At 37.7% G+C, this 24,009-nt stretch overlaps 1 protein-coding gene and 1 long non-coding RNA gene across 5 annotated transcripts; one reads left to right on the plus strand and one right to left on the minus strand.

The window, feature by feature from the left end:
• Positions 1-2,191: 2,191 nt before the first annotated feature.
• Positions 2,192-12,059, minus strand: LOC118242709 (uncharacterized). The gene is made up of 3 exons (XR_004776995.2): positions 10,516-12,059; positions 4,185-4,312; positions 2,192-2,690 (listed from the first exon to the last, which is right to left on the minus strand). It is a non-coding gene; the product is annotated as an uncharacterized LOC118242709 (long non-coding RNA).
• On the plus strand, positions 3,745-18,748 carry LOC113568284 (NACHT, LRR and PYD domains-containing protein 3-like). 4 transcript variants are annotated; one of them, XM_035534909.2, is made up of 9 exons: positions 3,745-3,865; positions 4,220-4,317; positions 5,840-5,920; positions 6,325-8,469; positions 9,074-9,247; positions 12,075-12,248; positions 15,345-15,518; positions 16,972-17,018; positions 17,142-18,748. In XM_035534909.2, the coding sequence occupies exons 1-9, from the start codon at positions 3,809-3,811 to the stop codon at positions 17,684-17,686; spliced, it is 3,495 nt and encodes a 1,164-aa protein (XP_035390802.2). In that variant the 5' UTR covers positions 3,745-3,808; the 3' UTR covers positions 17,687-18,748. The 4 variants fall into 4 exon arrangements, with proteins under 4 accessions (XP_035390802.2, XP_081557798.1, XP_081557797.1 ...); XM_081701671.1 differs by having other exon boundaries at positions 3,764-3,942; XM_081701673.1 differs by having other exon boundaries at positions 3,813-3,830.
• Positions 18,749-24,009: the final 5,261 nt, after the last annotated feature.

The raw sequence follows: 24,009 nt of genomic DNA on the forward strand, positions 1-24,009 counted from the left end.
GGTTGTGTCACATTATGGCCCCGCCCCCTCCTCAAACGTCTTTGTGTGTGTGTGTGTGTGTGTGTGTGTGTGTGTGTGTGTGTGTGTGTGTGTGTGTGTGTGTGTGTGTGGTTGTGTGTGTGTGTGTGTGGTTGTCTGTGTTGCCACGTCCTCTTGTGTCCTCCACTTTTTCTGTATTATGTGTAATCGTCTTGAGTGTGTATATATGTCTCCTGTGTTGTAGTACGTATTGTTGGTGTCTGAGATGTGCATAGAGTTTAAGGATTGTCATGTGTTTTGCATCTTGTGTGCAACCAAGATGATTAATTTATGGTTTCATATACTACAACACTACATATGGAAACAAACCCCTTTACCAGTAATATCGAATCTTCAAGTCATTCCAAATTGTGGACTGTTATGTACTTTGCACATATAATATCTACTTTATATTATTAATTATACACCTTTGTGTTTTTTAAATAGACTCTAAATGTATATATTCTAACCTAGCATAATTACTTTATAGTGTATTATACATACTACAGAAATGGACTAATACATCAGATTGGAAATATTATAACATCAACATAGTATTTTAATACTTATGTTGTTCCCTAGTGTGACCAAAAAAGAATACCATAGCAATAACACAATATACATATTATATCAATATAATGTTGTATAATACATTCTTGTGTATTTAACTGAATGATATTGTTCACTATCAGATAATAATAAACCTTGAAAGAGATTAATGCAAGACAAGATTAGATATTTCCCTTGTCTAATATGTTTCACAAACAAAGTTTGACTCCATTTGCTTCCATTTCATCTAATATTGCTTCTTCTAAAGACTTTTTCATCACTTAGCATTTGTTTTTTAATAAATAAATAAATAACATACTTGGGGGAAAAATAATTTAGGAACTGCGATGTTTCAAATGTGAAATGTATGTTACAATTAAACAAAGTTTTACAGTGGACCACTGAAAAAATTAATTACATTTGAGAATGAGAATTAGCACAATTTACCTGAGCAGATCATTCCAGCATCTTTATCATGATTACATTCAAGTCGTCTCAAAATTTTAGGACCTCCACTTGTTTCCCACATAGGCTCTGATCCAATACACATCTTTCATTCATCCAGACTGGTCCTGATCCTGGTCCAAAGTGAGCATTACCAAGTACATCCACAGCCTCCCCACAGCCCATATCTCTACACACCACTGCAGCATTTTTCATATCCCAGTGAGCATCACACACTGTTCCAGTGTTCTTCAGTTGGAACATCGCAATTGATGGATCATTGTTGGGTGATACTGGCTCCTGGGAACCAACCTGCGATAAGAAAAACCCATGGAAACAATACAAACACGTAACACCAACATATATGGTATTTATCATTTGGATTCAGTTTCACATGCATTAGAACTTCTCACTCTCTGTTTTTCCAGTGTTGGTTCTTGGTAACAGAGCTAGGAGTAAGTAAATACAGTAACAAAATTATTTCTAGAACATACAAAGCACAGCACATTAACATTAATTATGTTAAGTGGTAGCTCTGTGGTTAAGGTACTTGTAATCGGAAGGTTGTCAGTTCAAGTCCCACCCCTGTCATGTTGCCACTGTTGGGCCCCTCAGCAAGACCCTTAACCCTCAATTGCTCAAGTTTTGTTCAGTCACAATTGTAAGTCGCTTTGGATAAAAGCATCAGCTAAATGTTATAAATGTAAATGTTAATTGGCAAGTCTGAATTAATAATAAATAAATTCCTAAGACTGTAAGGGATGGAGTGGATGAGGACAGACCCTAACAAAACAGTCACATCACAAGCAGTATCATCCTTCGTTAGTCAACAGGTAAAATATCATCTTGCATGCCATATCCAACCCTGAACTAACTCCACCTCAGTGTCTCCACATGTCTCTCCCATTGCTTGCAGAAGAGGCAGGAGGACATGTGGTTGGCACTCATACACTCCAATGCAAAGCTGATCACTTATGTGATAAATTGAAAACACTATTAACTTGTGGGGTTTTGTTGTTGTTGTTGTTGTTGTTGTTTAATTGTGCAGGGTACAACAGTCAGTAAATGCCTCTCATAGTACACAAGTTTTTTTACAAATATACAGGCAATGTATGTATATTCAGTACATATACACTATATATTAAATTGTAACCTGGAACGATTTCGAGTCAGATGTTGATGCTGAGAAGAATGAGATTTATTAAGGGCAAATCCATATTCAGAGTTGTTACAATGGACCTGGGTCATAGAGCCAGCACAGAGTCTGGGAATACATAATAAAACATCCAAAAGCACACAATGACAAACAGAGGCTAGAATTAGCAATGACCAGCAAACACACAAGTAAAAAGGTAAGGTTTACATACACAGGGTAATGAGGACTTAACTAGACACAGGTGCCACTCATGAGGGGTGGAGAAAATGAAACTAAGGAACAGAACTACAACAAGTAAAGCAAAACTAAAAGACATGAGTCATCCACTCTGCCGGGAACAGGAACTGGAACAGGCCAAGCGGCATCCACTGTGCCAGGAATAGGAACTGGAACAGGCCAAGCAGCGTCCTTCACGCCAGGAACATTAACTGGAACAGACTGGGTGGTGTCCTTCATTCCAGGAACAGGCACTGGAACAGTTTGGGTGGCTTGGGGTATAGCCACTGGTACTGGTGGAGTGACCCTGGAGGAATACACAGACACAGAACCCACTCGGCAGCTCAGAAGGCACAAGCAAGCTATAGGAAGCTCACAGTTGTGATTGAGTGCACACCGAGTACCATACCAAGGATAATCTGTGCATTTACAAAATGTGTATAGCATAAGTGATTCTTATAGGGGATTTACTGACCTTTTGTGAGTGGGTGTATTTATAAAACCCGTCAGTAATGCTGATGTCAGTAGGAAGTGAGCACTTCGTAGTTTAAATCACAAGATCTTTCCACTTCTGAATCGTTCACTTGGACTCAGATGATATAACTCATTTGTGTCTACTTAGTGTCTCATATGAGGAAATCAGATTTTGATGTTTTTGTGAAAGAATTCATGGCGTAACACATCTGCACTGAGTAAAACATGAGTACTGACATTGTGTTGTATACCACTGTACTGTAACATTGTGCAGTTTACTTTCTACGCACACAAACACCAGAATTCCCAAACTAATGTTCACAGACACATTTGTGCTGCAGTACTTGTGGCTGTCTGCACACACTGAGTGAAGTGTCTGATGACTTTGCTCTGTTTGTTTCTCTCCCTCTCTCCTCTTTTATTTCTGTTGATTTTGTCTGTCAGGTTTAGGGATGCTATATGTAACACTAGAGTTTATATGTGTGTGAGAGGGAAAGCAAAACACAAGAACAGTGCTGTGTGTGTCAGTGCTCTTTTTATATATTTTTTTTCCCAATCCCAGGCAGAGGGGAAACTACAGCTACTGAGGGGCTGTTTGAGGATTCTCTTCCCTCAGAGATTATAGTCTAGGGCTCCTCAGCATGCCAAACACACACCCACACAGTAAGAAAGGCTCCTAGCAGATCATTGAACAGTTCTGACCACTCTTAATTTTGACCTCTCTAAGAACCTTAGTTCTGTTTCCTTCCTCAGTCCCGCTATTCTCAGTTCTGCCCCTCTCCCTCACTCCGCCCCCTCTCTGCTCTGATGTTTCCCTCAACTCTGCCCCTCTCCTTCAGCTCCACCTCTCTCTTTCAACTATGCCCTTTGCATTGTGCTCCGCCCCTCTATCTCAACGCTGCCTTACACTTCCCCCACAACTCTGGAGGACTACAGTGTGTCGAAGAACTGATGCCGTTATCAAAAATGATAAGTATGAATGGCAGTCTGATTTTAAAACATCACACAGTAAGTATACATTTTACAACAAATCTCAGGCATTCTTCTCCAGAGCAACTTGCCAAGTGAAGGAACAAATGACCTTGGTAACAATTTGCTTTGTCATTTGAGCTAAAAGCCTATGTACAGAACAGGGAAGTTCATAACTATTGGTAAAAAAAACAATGCTTATGAATACTTTAAGACTCAGATACTTAAAATCTATGACTTAAAATCTATGTTTACAGTATTTTTTTCTGTAATACATGCATTTATATGATGTATATAATTAAATTTTTATTGGGGCAATAAAACTGTCAGCATAGTTTGACATGAAAACACCCTGTACCTTATATATAAAACATCAGAACATCATGTTAACAGGCTTCAGACATCCAGAGTAACCTCTCTTCGAAGAGGGCCATGGAGGGTTCCATGGAGAATCCTTATCATTTCAGTAGTGGAGCTGGCACTGACCTGAGGTAAAACACGAACACAAACATGTCTGTCATGAATAGTAGGTCCTCAGTTTTGAAATCATTAGTATTAAGCAAACAGTTGTTCAGGATATTACATGCCTACAGGGCTTAAGGGCATACCACTGGGGTGATCACTTAGCCCTTCAAAAACCTAGGTAGGTTTTCATAAACAGGAAATTAAATATAGTCACATGAATTTGTGTATGTGTACTGAATCAGTATGAGGAAGATTCCTGGCGAGGCTGACCTGTAGAGGAACACTAGCCTAATCAGAGTTATTTTTATTACCTAAAAAAATAATTACCTGTTTTTCTAACCAAACAGATAGTGATGTATATAACACAACAGGCTCATCCAGTAACTCTAATATGGTGTAATATGCTTAATGTGGTTGGCTATCATTATGGATGGAGTACTTATAATAGCAGTAGCATTTTTAGCAGCTTGTTGGACTTTTTAAGAGCTGAATGGTGCTCCAGAACTAACATTTTGTAAAATTAGGCTGTGAAAGTAAAGATTTAAAACAATCCTCCCAAAGACTTTGAATATCTATGTGAAATTATAGGAAAATACATGATTATTTTGGAAATGCTTGATGTCCCTGGATTAGGGAAACATTTTCTAAAATTAGATTTTAGAAAGTGTGCTGAATCTGCAAGGAAGGATGGATTCAGGGGACAGGAAAGGCTTGTGTTCATGAACATTTAAAACAAACAAATAAATAAATTAAAAAAATAAAATAAGAAAAAAACAGCCACGAAACAGACAGTCTTTCTGTTCCTTATTTCAGCGGTTCTCAGCAGTACAGTTCTGTTTGTGAAGTCTCTTGCTCTGAGTATACTGAAACAAAAGTACCCGTTTAAGCAGGCTACTGTTAATGACATGCAGTGTAACATGTATGCTGTCTTTAAGAGGTCGCTAGTTCGTCTTTATGATCACGTGTATTTTGGCGATCTCTTGTGAGAGAGGGGAGAGAGCTCATTTGGGAAAGAGAGCTGGACGCTGTCACTGTATTGTTTCCCTAGCCTTCTCAGCATTTTCAGTAATGCCGTTATGGTGCGTCATACTGTTTCCTTTATGTATATATAGAACATTAGTTGCCATGTGAGCTGGCTTGGTATGGTCAGTCTATAAAATAAACGAGCCTTTCATTGTACCCACACTAATGTCCTCGTTACTACATATGTGCTCCCTCTTAATTAACTCCATGCATCACAGTTACTCTGAAGCAATTGTTCCTCACTCCGGGTAAGAACTGTTACAGCATTTTCGACCCATTTTAATCATTCGCTGGTTCATTGGTTGTGTTTCCGCACAGTAGACAATACTTGACCACACCACACTCCTACATAGGCATGATAACACATGACGGATTGGATTGCTTATTTAAACCAGACATTTGACCGGGCACATCCTCCCTTGCCTCCTCTGATGAACCGCCTAACGTGTGTATTATTATCAAGTGTATTATTTTCAGTCCTCATGCTGCACTTCATCTGAATTATTTTCTATCTAATATCACCAGATGGGGAAACCAGAGAGCAGAATCTCCAGATCCCAGCTGTATGTCTATGAAAAGTGACAGCTCCAAGCTTTTCCCTCTGAGGTAATAAAAAGCGTGTTTACAGGAAAAAGAGATTTACACATTGAATTAGTCATGTTAATAACATAAAACATAAAGGAGTATAGAGATTCTGTGTCCTTTTAAAAAAATATCTATTCTGGTTAGTAGTCATTCATAGCCCAGAGCATAAACGCTGATCCTGAGTGAGCAGTAGATATGCTGCCTGTAGAACTGGACATGTTATTAAGTGCTGTGTCCTGTATGGTATATACTAAAACAGACACACGCACACACACACACACACACACACACACACGCAATGTCAGAGTGTATCACAATGTATATATGAAATAATGACTAAAATGCCTTGTGTTTCAGTCTGATTCATGTATTTATTTTATCCTCTCTCTTTCATCCTGACTCTTCCTCTTTGTTTCTATTAACAGGAGGGAAGATGAACTACAAGATCAGTCCAGGTGTGGAGTGTGTGAGCAGCTTCTGACAGATCCAGTCTCCATCAGCTGTGGACACAGGTTCTGCAGACAGTGTATCAGCAGCTACTGGGACCAGTCTTCTTCATCAGGAGGGTTTGGCTGTCCACATTGCAGAAAGAGATCTAGAACCCGTCCTCTTCTACACCCACACAAAGACATGGAAGAGGCCATGCAGCACGACTGTCACACTCCAGTGCATGATGTACTGCATAGAGTCTTACACACCCACAAAACCAGCATGAAGAACAAGTATGAGAGCTTATTTGAGGGAATCAATACACAAGAGAATAAAACCCTCTTGAACCAGATTTACACACAGCTCTACATCATAGAGGGAGAGAGTGAAAGTGTGGATGAGGAACATGAGGTTTTACAGATGGAGAAAACACTCAGGAAACAACTGTTACAAGACATTCCAATCAACTGCTCTGACATCTTTAAAGCTGTACAAGATCCTAAAAAAGAAATGGAAGAAGAGAACATTAGAGCTGTGATGGCTGAAGGTGTCAGACACACAGAAGAAAAAGAAGATAAAGGACCAGAAATGCCAAAGCTCAGAACGGTTCTGACTAAAGGAATTGCAGGAATTGGGAAAACTGTCTCTGTGCAGAAATTCATTCTTGATTGGGCTGAGGGAAAATCCAATCAGGATGTAGATTTCATGTTTGTGCTTCCATTCAGGGAGCTGAACTTGATTAAAGATGAGCAGTACAGTCTTCATACACTTCTGTGTAACTTCCATCCTGAGATCAAAGATCTTGCCTTAAGGACATATGATACACACAAATGTGTGTTCGTTTTTGATGGTTTAGACGAAAGCACAATTCCACTGAACTTTCTAGAGTGTGAGAATATATTTGACATTACCACGATATCATCAGTGAATGTGTTGATCACAAACCTCTTCAAAGGAGAGTTGCTTTCCTCTGCTCTCATCTGGATAACCTCCCGACCAGCAGGAACCAGTCAAATCCCTCCTCAGTACATAAACCGTTTGACAGAAATTCAGGGATTCACTGATGCACAGAAGGAGGAGTACTTCAGGAAAAGAATCGGTGATCAAGACCAAGCCAAGAAAATCATCTTGCACATTAAGAGAGTAAAGAGCCTCCACATCATGTGCCACATACCGGTCTTCTGTTGGATCTCAGCCACGGTGCTTCAGAAAATCATTAAAAAAAATAATGATACAGAAATCCCTAAAACTCTGACTGAGATGTATATACACTTTATGTGGACTCAGTTACACACGAAGAATGCAAAGTACAAAGAGAAAAACGAGAGAGATCTAAAAACCCTTCTGGAATCCAGCAGAACTTTGATTCTGAAACTAGCTGAACTGGCTTTTAAGCAGTTGATGAAGGGCAATGTACTATTCTATGAAGAAGACCTAAGAGAGTGTGGCATTGATGTCACTGAGGCCTCTGTGTACTCTGGGATTTGCACTGAGATATTTAGAGAGGAATCTGTGCTCTACCAGACGAAGGTCTACTGCTTTGTGCATCTGAGCTTTCAGGAGTTCCTGGCTGCTTTCTATGTGTTTCAATGCTGTGTGAATAAGGACATTGAGTCACTGCAGTTTTTTATGCCTCAGCATTGGGGCTGGTACAGAAACCGGTCTGAGAATGTTCTACTGGAGGACCTGCTGGAAGGAGCAGTGGACAAAGCCTTGAAGAGTCAAAATGGACACCTGGATCTTTTCCTCCGGTTCCTGCTGGGCATCACACTGGAGACCAATCAGAGACTCCTACAAGGCCTACTGATACAGTCACAGAACAGTTCAAAGAGCATCAACAAGGCAGTCCAGTACATCAAAAAACAAATAAAAACAGAAAGCATTCTTACTGAGAAATCCAACAATCTCTTCCTCTGTCTGACTGAAATACATGACCAGTCCCTCTCCAGGGAGATTCAGCAATATCTACAATCAGATAAAGAATCCCAAAGCAAGCTCTCTCCTGGACTGTGTTCAGCTATAGCTTTCTTAATGCAGATGTCAGAGGAAGTGCTGGATGAGGTGGACCTGAAGAAATTCAATACATCAGAGGAGGGTTACAGGAGACTGATACCAGCTGTGTACAACTGCAGAAAAGCTCTGTGAGTGTTATGTGAATGAGTATAATGTCATGAATATTTTTTAAAAATAGGATAAATGTGAACACTGGCCACATTTAAGTTAGTTCGTCATGCCTTGTGATGGTCTGGCACGCTGCCCAGGGTTAGTTCCCATCTTGTGCTCTCAGAATAGGCTCCACCCCCCATGACCCAGAATTAGATTGGTTTGGAATATGAATGGATGAATGTATGCTGTATACAATACTTAAAATATGTCTGTGGACCACATGCAAATTTCATACTAAAATTAAATGTTTTTCCTTTACATACAATAAAGTAAATGTTTCAAAGGGTCTAAATGAAAAACAAGTGTATTGTTATACATGACATTAGTTATTATCATGTTTTATAATAACCAGTATGTAATATATATAATTCTACAGTCAATATGCAGTTGGACACAACCAATCATAACATTGGTTTTAAGTGCTTAACAGTTTTGTGATTTATCAAAACTTCTACTGCTTGTTTGTTTATACATATTTATGTGGTTTCCTCTTCAGGTTATCCAAGCAATTTCTGTGTTACTTGTTTCCATCAGCCTGTTTTAACTGTACTCTGCACTTAATTTTCACTGCCTTTGCAGACTAGATGGCTATAATCTCACCACAGACTGCATTGAAACTCTCTCCTACACTTTGATGTCTCCAAACTACCCCCTGCGAGAACTGCAACTGAGTAACAATAACCTAAAAGATTCAGAATTGGAGCTGCTCTGTTCTGGACTTAAGAGTTGCCACTGTAAACTGGAGATACTCAGGTAAGCCTTCTATCATTTAATACCTGAATTAAAACAAGTTAATTGTAATGTGTGAAGGCAAGGCCGTGATATTTTTATGAATATCCCTGGGTCTCAATATAGAAATTAAGCATTGACTTTTGGGCAAATTCTGCTATTGAAGTTGCTGTTAAAGTAATAGAGTGGCCCTTAAGATGGTTATGATTTTCCCCAAGGGAAATAATGATAGCAAGGGCATGATAAAGACATTTGTTTTCACAAGCAGATTTGCTATTATTAGATAAATATGTTATCCTTCTTGGATTCTGGCACTGATTGTGTTTCTTCAAACCATAATTTAACACCTGAAATGCATGGTCATTATGAAATAGGTGAGCAGGAGACAATAAAACCCCTAATGCAGGGCTACTCTAGAAGGATTAAAATATCTAACCAAACTTTAAGATAAGCAACAGATATCAGTAGAACCTACTAGGAATGGGATGAAGCTATGAGCTGAAATGATTTTACAGTTTTACTTAGTGTAATTTAACACAACTTTAAACTTGCTTGTTTACACTGACAGAGCTTATGGGTTATAAAAATTAACTAAAGTTAAATTGTCGCACCACAAGTGTCTTAGCACATTACTTAGGCAAAGTTTGAGATTTATAAATGCATTAATTCCCCACTGATGGGGATTGTGTTTATAAAATGTATGATTAAAGTGTGTTAACAATAAATATAAACCTAATCATGGACATGACTACATGCAGTAGAAGCTAATAATATCAAAGTGGCTGCTCACTCAATATCTGAACTGTCATCCTTTCTGTTCTCATTATTTTTGGAAGCATTAGCAGCAGTTATATAACAAACTACAAATGTCAAGGGTGTTTAGACCCATAATGCAGAACATATAATCAGTTTATATGCAGATGATATATTACTGTTCCTGCAAAATCATCTCTCATCAAACTATCCAAACTATAGAAATACATTCCAAAATCTCCAAATATATTAACTGGACCAAATCACTCAACATGAGCTCATGCCTCTAAGCACTCAGCACATCACATATTTGAATATAAAAATCTCCAGATAGCTTTCATAGTTGCCTAATCTTAATTTTAATCCATACTCACATCTAAAAATGATAACTGCCAACCCTCATCAACCCTACTATAAAAATGATAGTATTACCAAAAGTAAACAATCAATCAAAATGCATTTATATAGTGCTTTTTACAACAGGCACAAGCAGCTTTACAGATGTTTAGGTCCAAGCCTGCCAATAAGCACCTTCTCACCTCTGATTGCCCCCGTTTTCTTGAAAGAAACCTTGTCTGCTTGACCATCACTTTTCTCCTGTGATTATTTATGATCCTGATTATGAGTTGTTGTTTTTTTTAATTATTTTATTTTAAAGTTAAATTTAGGCCCATGTCTAGACAGTAGACCTACTGCTTAAATTAGGCCCCAGCTCTAATAGTCCTGTTACGGAACGAGGCTTAAGCAGGATGTAGGGATGAGGCACGTTGAGACAAATGTTTTATTTAACACAAAACACCTACACTCACCACACATACTATATTACATCAAATACCAACAAACATATGACGGCACAAGAGACACACACTCGACAATTACACACAAGGATCAGATCAGGTGGGTGACAAGAGACAGCGTGACACTACAGACTAACAAACACACACACAGATGTTTGAGGAGGAGGGAGGGGCTGTATTGTAACAGTCCTCCAGGCTTTGGACCTCTTTTTGTATTGTGTTTTAATGTATGTTCAGTCTGGGGCATTAAAATAGTGTAAACAAGCTATACCGTTCAAGGCTGCGTAAAATGTGTCCCATGAAAAGAAAAAAAAAAAGTTATGTGATAGAATGGCTGGGTGGTTGTTCTCTGAAACATCCACAAGATGGAGACATTTGTTTGGTCTCCAAATGCATTTTTAAATGGGAAATGTTGGTCATTCATTTCTCTGTCATCCTGGGGTTAAATATACACAGATGAATGTGTTGAAAAGCTGGAGAGGGGTAGTATTTTATTTTTAAAGCTCCAGATGCCTGGATGGTTCCATGTCTGGACAGTGAATGATCAGATTTGGGGTGGTGTGTTTCTTTCTCACTGTTACCATACAAACACTCCCATCAATTCCAAACTGTTGAACACTCCATTCCCATACTATCAGAAAGTAAAATAAATTACCATTATAAGCAAATCATAAATTTGTAGTTTTTGTAGTCACTCTGTTTTTTAAAAAAATGTATTTTGTTCTCTTTAGGCAACAGTGCATTCCCTCTTTACTTTAATTGTACAGTCAGTTAAGTAGCTTGTACAAGGAGAAATAAAAGGCACCACTAGCATTCAGTAGTGATACACAAACACCGACTCTTGACCTTTTGACTTTAGCTTTCAGCCTAATACATTAAATAGATGTTTTTCCTATTGTACTAAACAGATTACGTGTTACATACTTACACCTTCTTAATAAGCCTTCCTCATTTGTATGTTTTTTATTACTTACTGGCTTTGTTTTGTTCTTTGATACTCTTATTTCATATATTTCAAGTGTTCATCTGCCATACGAGTGTTCTGTTTGGAATGTTATTTTTACGGCTGCACAGAAAAAGTCTGATATTTGCTTATTTATTAATGAATTGGTAATAAAGCTTTCGCATATCACTCTTTCATACCAATTTTGGTCAACAGTTACTGTACAAATCACTTTGGACTAAAAATAAATATACAGTCCTTAAGGTCATTTTACCACCTTTGTTTACCATCTGGCAAAATTATAATTCTGAGTCATTAAATATATTGTAAAATCTGTCATATTGATCTGCCTTTGTAGGCTACCTATCTGTAATCTTGGGGAAAAGACTTGTGAAAATTTGGGATCATCTTTGCAACTGACAAACTCAATCTTGAGAGAACTGGACCTTACTAACAATGATCTGCATGATTCAGGAGTGACACTGCTCTCTGCTGGACTGAAGAGTTCACATTGTAAACTGGAGATACTCAGGTGAGCTAAAAATGTAAATATTAAGTATAAATATAAAATATAAGTATAAATATAGAATTATAGTTTTTTTTTCCCCCTCACACCACATAAAAGTAATTACAGTGGTGTGAAAGTGTTTGCCCCCTTCCTGATATCTTATTTTTTTACATGTTTGTCCCAGTTAAATGTTTCAGATCATAAAACAAATTTAAATATTACACAAAGATAACAAGTAAACACAAAATGCAGTTTTTAAATGAAGGTTTTTATTATTAAGGGGGAAAAAAATCCAAACCTACATGGCCCTGTGTGAAAAAGTGATTGCCCCCTAAACCTAATAACTGGTTGGGACACCCTTAGCAGCAACAACTGCAATTGTTTGCGATAACTAGCAATGAGTCTTTTACAGCACTGTGGAGGAATTTTGGCCCACTCATCTTTGCAGAATTGTTGTAATTCAGCCACATTGGAGGGTTTTCAAGCATGAACTGCCTTTTTAAGGTCATGCCACAGCATCTCAATCAGATTCAAGTCAGGACTTTGTCTAGGCCACTGCAAAGTCTTCATTTTGTTTTTCTTAAGCCATTCAGAGGTGGACTTGCTGGTGTGTTTTGGATCATTGTCTTGCTTCAGAACCCAAGTGCGCTTCAGCTTGAGGTGACGAAGAGCTGGCCAGACATTTTCCTTCAGGATTTTTTGGTAGGCAGCAGAATTCATGGTTCCATTCACTACAGCAAGTCTTCCAGGTCCTGAAGTAGAAAAACTGCTCCAGACCATCACACTACCAGCACCATATTTGACTGTTGCTATGACGTTCCTTTTCTGAAACGCTGTGTTACTTTTACACCAGATGTAATAGGACATGCACTTTCCAAAAAGTTCAACTTTTGTCTTGTCAGTCTACAAAGTGCTTTCCCAAAAGTCTTGGGGATCATCAAGATATTTTCTGGCAAAACTGAGATGGGCCTTTATGTTCTTTTTGCTCATCAGTGTTTTTTGTCTTGGAACTCTGCTATGCAGGCCATTTGTGCCCAGTCTCTTTTTCATGGAGTCATGAACACTGACCTTAACTGAAGCAGGTGAGGCCTGGATTTCTTTGGATGTTGTTGTGGGTTCTTTTGTGACCTCTTGGATGTGTCATCGCTGTGCTCTTGGGGTAATTTTGGTCGGCCGGCCACTCCTGGGAAGGTTCACCACTGTTACATGTTTTTGCCACTTGTGGATAATGGCTCTCTCACTGTGGTTCGCTGGAGTCCCAAAGCTTTAGAAATGGTTTTATAACCTTTTCCAAACTGATACATCTCAATTACTTTGTATCTCATTTGTTCCTGAATTTCTTTGGATCACAGCATGCAGTCTAGCTTTTGAGGATCTTTTGGTCTATTTCTCCTTGTCAGCCAAGTGCTATTTAAGTGATTTCTTGATTGAGAACAGGTGTGGTAGTAATCAGGCTTGGGTGTGTCATTCACAAAGTGCCATGTAGGTTTGGATTTTTTTTTCCATTTAATAATAAAAACCTTAATTTAAAAACTGCATTATGTGTTTACTTGTGTTATCTTTGTCTAATATTCAAATTTGTTTGATGTTCTGAAACATTTAAGTGTGATAAACATGCAAAAAAATAAGATATCAGGAAGGGGGAAAATACTTTTTCCACACCACTGTATGTCTCATAATTATTAATCTCATTAATAAATCAGTCTTAATTTGTCAGTCAAATCATATTGATCACAATCCTTAATTTTTAACTAAAGAAAGTAACATACATTATTTCATTTCTGAAGGATTAAATAAGTGTGCTTTACTTTTGGCCACATTCACACATCAGGTAAATGTGGGTCAAATCTGATCTTTTACTCTATATGTGATGCACAATTGTAATTTGGACAGCAGCACAAACAGCAAAAGCCAGAGTTATTCTGTTATGTTCATTTCCAATTAGGGCCACTTTCATATGTGGTCATAAAATCGGATCAATATCTCAAATGTGGCAAAATTAATCAATTTGCATTAATCCAACTTGACATTTATCATATTTCTTGCTGCCAGGAAAAAAAGACAAATGAACAGTGAGGGAGTATTTCAGTGAAAGGCTAGCCAGACAACATTTTACAGTGTTTTCCATTTTTAACACTGTTGACTACAAAAATCTATATAATAATAACTATAGGAACAATGAGCTTGTTGCATTAGTGGACAACTTGGTGGAAATAAATTATACATTTAATAACACACAAGCTACTCAAAGTCAAAACCAATAGAATCAACAATCTGTTTATTTATAGTGTAAATTAGATTGTGTGTGTGTTGTGAGAAAGAGGAAAACAAGGTTTGTGCATACTCATGTAAATGTACATGCATGATGTTAAAGGAGGTGGAGATTTGCTACTTTTGGTTCTCCATACAAGAACCAAGAAAATAAAATGGCACCACGTGTAAATGGCAGAATGACATGGCTGTAGGTTAAGTTCAGCTGGTTTTGTTCTATCTGATATATTCTAGGTTATTACTTATTTTTATTTATTTTTTTACATTTCTGTTCATTCTCTGTCTCTGCTCTGCACTTAAGTTCTAACTCTTGAGCGAAGCTTGATTTGTAAAACATAGGGTAACCTGCACACCAGTGATGAGGTGCCCAGTGTGTGGGCAGGGAGGGATACATTTCTGGAAGAGTTCGCCAAGTGCTCCACTTAGTACAGTAGCATTCAAAAAAGACTTAGTGATAATATGACGGCTGTAGTCCAAATCATAAAGTTTAACTGATTCTGTGGGAAGACTGGAAGTATCATCTAAGCATACAGTGTGTTATGATGACACATGATATATGTTCAACCTCATAAGCCTTTTTTTCTCAGAACATGGTGTCCTACAAAACTATATAAATACATTATGCTTTTTAAACTACATAACATGGAAATAACAAAAATACCCATATTTGGTTAGACTTGGTTTTTAAGGTTACACACAAATAAGTGTTGAAAAAAAAAGGTTTATTAATTTTAACATTTTATTTAATTTCATAACAAAACAATGTTTGCAGTTAGACAGTACAGCCTGAGAAGCAGAGACAAATGTCACTGAATTTGTCTCTATTTGTTTTCCTCTCCTTTTTTGCAGATTGTCTGGTTGTTTGGTCACAGGGGAAGGCTGTTCTTCTCTGGCTTCAGCCCTGAGTTTAAACCCCTCACATCTAAAAGAACTAGATCTGACCTATAACCACCCAGGAGACTCAGGAATGAAGCTGCTTTCTGCTAGACTGGAAGATCCACTCTGCAAACTGGACACACTTAAGTATGTGAAACTATAGGGGTGTCCGTATAAATGTATAAGGGGGTATATTCAAATTGATACTAGTCTATTTAGGTGACTTTATGTAGTGTCAATGATATGCTTAAATTTGGGTTTGGCTTTTGGCTGGTCAGTGAATTGTCTGATTTATTGTACAATAATAGATACAAGATAACACAGTCTGAGTGAGCATCAGTGTAGCTGTGCTGTTAGATGAGATTGTCTTTGCACCCTGCCAAGCCTCCCAGCATTACAAGGATGAGGGTGGTGCACTGAACACTCTTAAAATAATTAATTGCCAGTTTATTGAAGTGTTCATGCTGCTACAAATGTTAAATTATTGTAAAATGAATACTTTAGCACAGTTCTTCTCAGGAGCTTCGTACTGAAGCTTATGCCAGCATTAATGACCAAAATCTAAAGTGTAATGGGAGTGAGGTGGGGGGCGAATACACATGCAAAGTACCAGCGACTTGGACTTGAGAATGAGCAGAATCCAAAACAGGGGAAGACATATCGAAAATGATAAACAGGTCAATGTAAAGAAATTGACTAATTTAATAACAGAAACACGAGGAACAAACCAAAAAGATAAGAGGCCAATTCAGGGTGAGGGTGAGCACTGGATAAATAAAGAGACTAAATATTGAAGGGGAACCTACGGGATAACAAGGAAGCATAAACAAACAGGGTAAACAAAAAGGAAGGGGAAAGAAACCTAAAGGGAGCAAAGCGACAAGGAAAGAGACTAGACTACAACGTGGGATTATAGATCAGGAAAGAAATTTAGGAGAGTACACAGAAATAATGTATAGCGGCCAGGAGATCAGAATCAACTTAATGAACATTAACCGGCAAGGCAATATCGACAAAGAAGGCAACATAAACTAGAATACCAAGAGAAAGCATGTAGGAACCAAACAAAAGATAACACTAACAGGAGAATAACAATAGTAAACAGAGAGAGTAACTTAACTTGAAACACCAAGAACGATCAAAAATACATAGAAATGAAATTAGAAGTGACCAACAACCCTAAGATTCAGTGACACGGTTTAAATATACAAAGATAAAAAGAATATAAACAAGGAGCAGGTGAAAGCAATGACGGGTGTTGAAAACAAACGAGGAGGTGGAGAAAACGAAACTAAGGACTGGAACACACGGAAGAGATCATGAAGCTAGGGAAACAGGAGAAGCTCCGGTCCGCAAACATGATATAAAGTCTGGTAAATGTGTAGGTTTATTTTTTATTTTTTTTATTTTTTTTCCACAAAATATTAGTTAGTTACATCTTGTTTATATAGGCTATTACTTACTTGAAAATACTTTTCAAGAAATTAATAATTCTTACATATTATTATTAAAATGTATGTGTGTGTGTGTGTGTGTGTGTGTGTGTGTGTGTGTGTGTGTGTGTGTGTGTGTGTGTGTGTGTGTTTGTGTGTGTCTTTAGGATGGAACATGCAGGGATGATCAGAATCAAAGCAGGCTTTAAAAAATGTAGGTTCACTGTATGCAGACACACACACACACACACACACACACATACACACACACACACACACACACACACACACACATTCAATTTGTGTCCTTGCCTTTAACCTTTCTTCTTGTGCACAGACGCATGTGTGCTCACACTGGATCCAAACACAACACACCCCCATCTCCATATGTCTGAGGGAAACCGCAAGGTGACATGGATGGAGGAGCAGCAGTCATATCCTGATCATTCAGAGAGATTTGATGGCTGTGAGCAGGTGCTGTGTAGAGAGACTGTGTCTGGACGCTGTTACTGGGAAGCAGAGTGGAGGGGGAGTGGAGAGTCTGTTGTAGCAGTGGCATATAAAGGAATCAACTCAAAAGGAGGCAGTGCTGACTGTGCATTTGGATACAATGACAAGTCCTGGTGTCTCATCTGCTCTAATGAGCGTTACATTGCCAGGCATAATAAGAATCACACTTTCTTACCTGTCCTTACCTCCAGGTCCAACAGAGTAGGAGTGTATCTGGACTGGCCGTCAGGCACTCTGTCCTTTTACAATGTTTCCTTGGACACAAATACATTGACCCATTTATATACATTCCACTCCACATTCACTGAGCCCCTCTATGCAGGGTTTGGGTTTTGGGCTGTGTCTTCTGGTACCTCAGTGCGAGTGAGATAGAATATCTTGTGTTGTGCAGGGAAATATCAGACAAACCTTACTTTATATTGTGGACATCTTGTATCAGCAGTATTCAAAATTCAATATTTTTCAAGACTGAATTTTTCAGACTACTTAGTAGATATGTCAGACAATATTTCACTTCTGAGTAGAAATATCTAGATGTTTATTATATAAATAAGTGGTTTTAAAATTCAGCCATTAGCATGTAAGTGTCACACTCTAGGCTACACCCAGCAACGCGCGCACACACACAAACACACACACACTCCCTTTCGGTTTTCACAAAGTTTACTGCCTCAGTTGTTTTGTCCGATATTTATATGATATAGTGAAGTACAATTATAAGCATTTCATACGTTTTTATAAAAATGTTTTTATTGACAAATACATCTAGTTTAAGCAAAGACTTAATATTTACAGTGTTGACCCTTCTTTTTTTAAGACTTCTGCAATTCACCTTGGCATGCTGGATATCAGCTTCTGGGTAAAATCTTTACTGATGGCAACTAATTCTTTCCTAATCATTGCTTGGAGTTGATAGCAGTTTCTGTGTTTTTGTTTGCCCACCCTCTTTTTGAGGATTGACCACAGGTTCTCAATGGGATTGAGATCTGGGGATTGAGATCTGAGACATGGTGCTCCGTCATACTGGCAAAAAATAAATAAATAAATAAATTGTTTATCATCAAATTGCTCCTGGATCGTTGGGAGAAGTTGCTCTTGGAGGATGTTTTGATACCATTCCTTGTTCATGGCAGTGTTCTTAAGCAACATTTGAGCAAGCATTCAGCAAAAGGGCTGAAATGCAGTGGCTGGAATGGAGTAATTTTTGTGATGAAGTTGATTTTCATGGCCAAGAATGACTGACTTTTCAGTTAATTGCAATTCATCTGATCACTCTTCACACTCTAGAGATAATGCAAATTGCCACCATTGAAACTGAGCCAGCAAACTTTGTGAAAAGCAAAATTTGTGCTAGTCTCAACTTTTGGACATGACTGTACATCGTTAGCAAAATCTTGACTGCATACTTGATATTTCAAAACAGTAACAGGCCACCATCACAATTCAGTATGAACACACAGATATGCACAAAAAGTCAGTTATACATGAGTCATTTGTTGGTTTAAAGGGCAGCAAAAGACAATTGACAAGTTAAATGATCTGCTACAGGAAACTCTGGTCCAAATTAGAGTGTTTATGACAATGCCATTGCTAGTTGCATCTTTTCAAAGATCATTCAGTAAGCTAAAATGTATCAAAACACACCTTCAGTCAAATGTGAACAATGACAGTTTGGACCAATTGGCAGGGATCCGAGCTGAACACAAATTGGCCTGGTCAACTGGTCAAACAGATGCCTAAATTTATTGTATTGTTGCTAAATACTAGTGCATAGCCACAAAATGTAACTTAATGATTAAAATAGTTATTAATCTGAACTTCAAATAAGCTATTCTTGGCCTTTTGTACATATATAGCAATCCCTGTGATTCTCTTGAAATACTGAAATTTAGATAATCTTGATTTTGCATACCCCTCAACAAATGAGTGTTGGCAAACCTTTTTAGAAATAAACACAATGAAACTTTGGAGTAATGAACAAGTTACACATGGTTGCAATGTCCCCTTATTGAAATAAAGTGGTCCAAAATGTAAATTGAAATCCAAATGTTAAATATAAATGTAATCATAATGTATGGTAGCTATATGAATGTATTATTTTCTGAATACAAGAAGAACAACAGACCTCTGAAATGTACTCTGTTACAATCTAATGTATTGAAGAAACTGCATGAAATGATTGTTTGGCTTTGGATACATAAGGAATTTTTGCTGATGTAACAATTTTGCTAATACATGCAGGAGACAGCAATGACTACACAAAAGCCTTTGAAAAAAAATGTGTAATATATATTCAAATTCGGGGAGCAGCCTTCTAAGGTTGGAGTATCTACTTGTGGCATTAAGAAAGTTGATAATAAAGTGTAAAAGGACAGTCAAATAACATTTACAATATAGGCCATATATAAATGTTGGTAACACAATTGTACATATTTTTTTTTATTCTAGACATTTACATACATTTATGACATAGGCAATGCCACAGAAAAAAAAAAAGAAACACTAAAATGAACATCATATCAATCTGTAATTTCCATCAAACCAGATGCCTGTAGAGTCTTATCAATGTTTGATATGAGTTCTGAGGCAAAGTCCCACACCCTTTTATCAACAACCAGTTGATCTTTGGTAAGAGTCCCTTGTTGTGGTGATCTTACATGAACAATTCGACACACATCAAAAGGCACAAAAAAGACATCTCCATATTTTTGGGGTACGTAGTGCACTGATGTTTGCACTACAGTCCTTGGATTGATAATCATTTTTCTGGGGTTGTCTAAGTCTTTTCTATCTGGTTCTCTATAAATATGTTCCATAATATTAACACCGGGTATATTTCTCCATTCTGGCCGACTGAATCGACCACTCTCTTCAAATTGTGTCTTGAGGAAAAAGTGACTCTCAATGAAAAACACACCCATGTCTTTGTGTTGCTGTTGAAGATCCTCCATCAGTAATTGAAGGTTAACATGCTTATAAGGCATAATGATTTCATCAATGTCATTCAGAAGAACATATTTGGACTGATACATGTTTCTATAGATGCACTCATTGAGGGTTACCAACTGGCCATAATACTGGATTTCTCCACCATGGTACATAAAGTCCCATCCTTTAGATGGGTTAAGGAAATGGTCAATAGGCCATGGAACAATCTCTAAAATTCCTTCCCTCTTATAATGCTGTAAGAGTTTCTCCAGGTCAGGTCCACAGCTCGTATTGTAGATAACTATATGTTGAACACCTAGAAGTTTGTATATCTCCACTGTTTGGGCAAATTGCAGAACATTATTGTAGCTATCAAAAAGGCTGGAGATACAGACAGTGAAATTGAACATAAATGATTCATGGGTCTTTTCATTCTTGATGGGCAAGAAATCTTCATTATGAATCTCTGAGATTTTTGCACTGGTTGAAATGGCTACACGTGTTGCACTCTGAGTGTGTGCGCCATGACACAGGACATCTGAGGCGCCAAATGGAAAGCCAAAATGGTCAACATGTATCTGGACTTCAGCCTCAGCAGTCTGGCAGTTATTGTCATCGTTACAGTAGATGCAGTAAAAAGGCTGCAAACTGTCCCTTCTGATTATACTGATAACTCGAATGGCCTTATTGATTCGGTGATCGATGAAAGCAGACACGATTAAATGTTTGGAGTGTTTAATGGAGGTTATGGAATTGCTTGTGATACGACTTGTTTCAGAACTACTCGGTGTATCTGTAAATACATATCCACTGAATTTTTGAATCAGGATAAAGCTTAGAATCACAAAAGGTAAAAGTAAAACAAAGATCTGGATATTTGCCTTTACCATTTTAATCCACTGCCCAATCTGACACCTGCAGAATAAAACAACAATACATTAGGCAGTTGCATTAGCACAAGTAGTCTTGATTTCTTTTCTGAAAATATACACAGCTGTTTGCATTGCCAGTTGTTGCTCTGGTAGCAATGAAATTAGGAAACCGAGAAAAATAACTGATCTACACTCGTGGAACTTTAGATTCTCATGGAATGTTATGATTTAAACATCTACTTTTTCATATATAAACCAGCTCCTCCTACTACTATTTCAGAAGCACTTTGCTTTCACAGCTGTTGAAGGACCACTGTCCAACATGTTTTATTTCTCTGGAAACTTTGTGTACTTTAATACAATTTTGAATATCTCTATTTCTCTCTCTCTGTCTCTCTACTTCTCTTTCTTTATCTCTCTCTCTCTCTCTCTCTCTCTCTCTCTCTCTCTCTCTCTCTCTCTCTCTCTCTATATATATATATATATATATATATATATATATATATATATATATATATATAATATAGTAAATTAGTGCAGTGAAGATTTCCAAACAAAAAGCTTTTGGAGGACCTGTATAATTTGCTTGCACATAGGTGACTATGTCAAACCACAGCTGGTTCCCAGTCAGAACTCTCACAACAGTCAGCCCAATTCCACTTCCCCATTCGCAATCACGAGTTCATTGATTATTGCACACTTTCTTCTCATTTGCTCTCACTTATTGAATCCAGGTTTACAGGTGCTGGAGTCCAGTACTTTGCATTGACAGTCCCTACAACCAAGCTAGACTTTGCAAGACTGCTCGAATCTCTTGCTCAGCTATGCTACTAAAAGCAATGGCTCTTTTGTCTATTGGCAAAATAAACTTTTTTATTCATCAACTCACACTTTGCTCCTGGCTTCAAGTACATTTCAGATAATAACATAATTAAGGTGTACATTGTGACAAAAAATGACATTATGCATTATTGGGGGAACTGTATGGAGGAATTTATAGCACAGTTTAAAAAAGAAATCCTGGAATGTGTCTCCTTCATTTTCCCAGTTACTTCAATAGCAGCAATCCCCTCAAAATTATAAGGATTTAAAAATACCATGACATGGGAGGATCTATGGAATCCATTTTCACATTAAATAAAATTTCATTCACATAGGAAACTACCGGAGGAGGTACAAAATTCAATTTAACATTAATTCAAATTTAATTGACTACCAAGTCACTATGCTGCCTAGGCCTCCTGACCACCAGAAGAAGACATAGGGCCATTCCACAGTAATCAGGATAAATGAACTCCTGTTCACCTGACTACTTAAATGTAACACACCAGCTCTGCTGTTTCCAGGCTTTGTTCTGGCAAAAGAGGAGGCTGGTAATTTGCCTAGAGTCTCTAGGGATTCATCTTGGGCCTCGTTTCTTTCTTCTGCTTCTTGAATAGTTTTTTTTTCTTCTGTGCCTCCTTCTCCCAAAAATGTTTTTGATTTCTGATTAGCTATTTACTTTGAGCAGCCAATGACAGTTTTAAGTTTATTAGATATGTAGATTATTAGTACTTTTTAAGTCCTCACTTTCTTTCAAACCCCACATAAAGTCACTGGTTAAAAATTATTTTTTCATCTCTGCATTATCACTAGACTTAGACCCATGCTCACCTAACAAGATGCTGAGAATCTAGTTCATGTTTTCATCACCTCCTGTCTAGATTACTGCAATTCTCTCTTCATTTGCATCCCTAACAGAACCATTCGCCCACTTCAATATGTTCAAAATTCAGCTGTGAGAATTCTCCTACATGTTAGAAATCAGCTCACATCATGACTTATTTACATCAGTTGCACTGGCTCTCCATCCCTGAACGCATTCAGTATAAACTCCTCTTCCTTACATTCAAAGCCCTGCACGGTCTTGCAACTCCCCACCTAGCTGAACACTCATACTGCCCCACTCATACACTTCAGTCTTCTGATGTAGGTTTCCTCTCTATACACAAGTTTAGAAAGAGGAGGCAGATCTATTAGTGTAATGGTCCAAAATTATGAAACTCTCTACCTCAATCTCTCCATTTCTGCTCTTCATATTCCTTTTTTTAAATCACAACATAAAACATACCTCTTTTCTCAGCATTACTCCAACCTTTTTTATTGTTGAATGTGTCATTTAATATGTTTTATCTCCATCTCTATTGTTATTGTAAAGCAACCTCAAGTCTGTGAAAGGCACTATATAAATTAAACATATTATTGTTGTTGTTGTTGTTAATTTAAAATACCTTCTTGAGCTCTTGAGGCTCTTCTCAGTTTCTATAATTTTCTACATGGCAGTTTTCTACCAGTCTCCTGGGATTTTTCTTGAGCCTCAAGCCTTGAGCCTTTCTTCTTCTTCTTGCATTTTTCTCTGTGCCTCTGTCCCTCTCCCAAAAAAATTGTTTCTTCTCTGCATCTATGTTCTACCTCTTGGCCTTGGCCTTGGTTGGTACCTCATTCAGCTGGCTCAGGTCTCAAAAGGCCTGGGTTGGAATTACTGGCTGTTCACACATGACTGTGTTACCAAGCACAGCGCCATCATCCTCATGCTCGCTGATGACACAGCCACCCTTGGTCTCAGTGCTGTTTTGTAATAACACATTGAAATATTGAGGTACTTGACTAATAATCCAAAGGTTGCCAGTTCAAGTCCTACCACCACTAGGTTATTTTAAAATTATCTGTTTGCTTAGTTTATTTATGACATGTCACAAAAAATTAGCACAGAGAGAGACTCAGAGCCAAAGAGAGGTAAGCTAATTAACCCTGGTTAATATTGATATATTAAGTTCAAGTAAAATATGATGAACATTAAGTGGATATGTAAACATATAGACTGATTTAATACAGGTGTTACATTTTTAGCTGAAA

This window comes from Electrophorus electricus, chromosome 18, assembly GCF_041902795.1.
Source record: "Electrophorus electricus isolate QZ-2024a chromosome 18, ASM4190279v1, whole genome shotgun sequence".
Lineage (NCBI taxonomy): Eukaryota > Metazoa > Chordata > Actinopteri > Gymnotiformes > Gymnotidae > Electrophorus > Electrophorus electricus.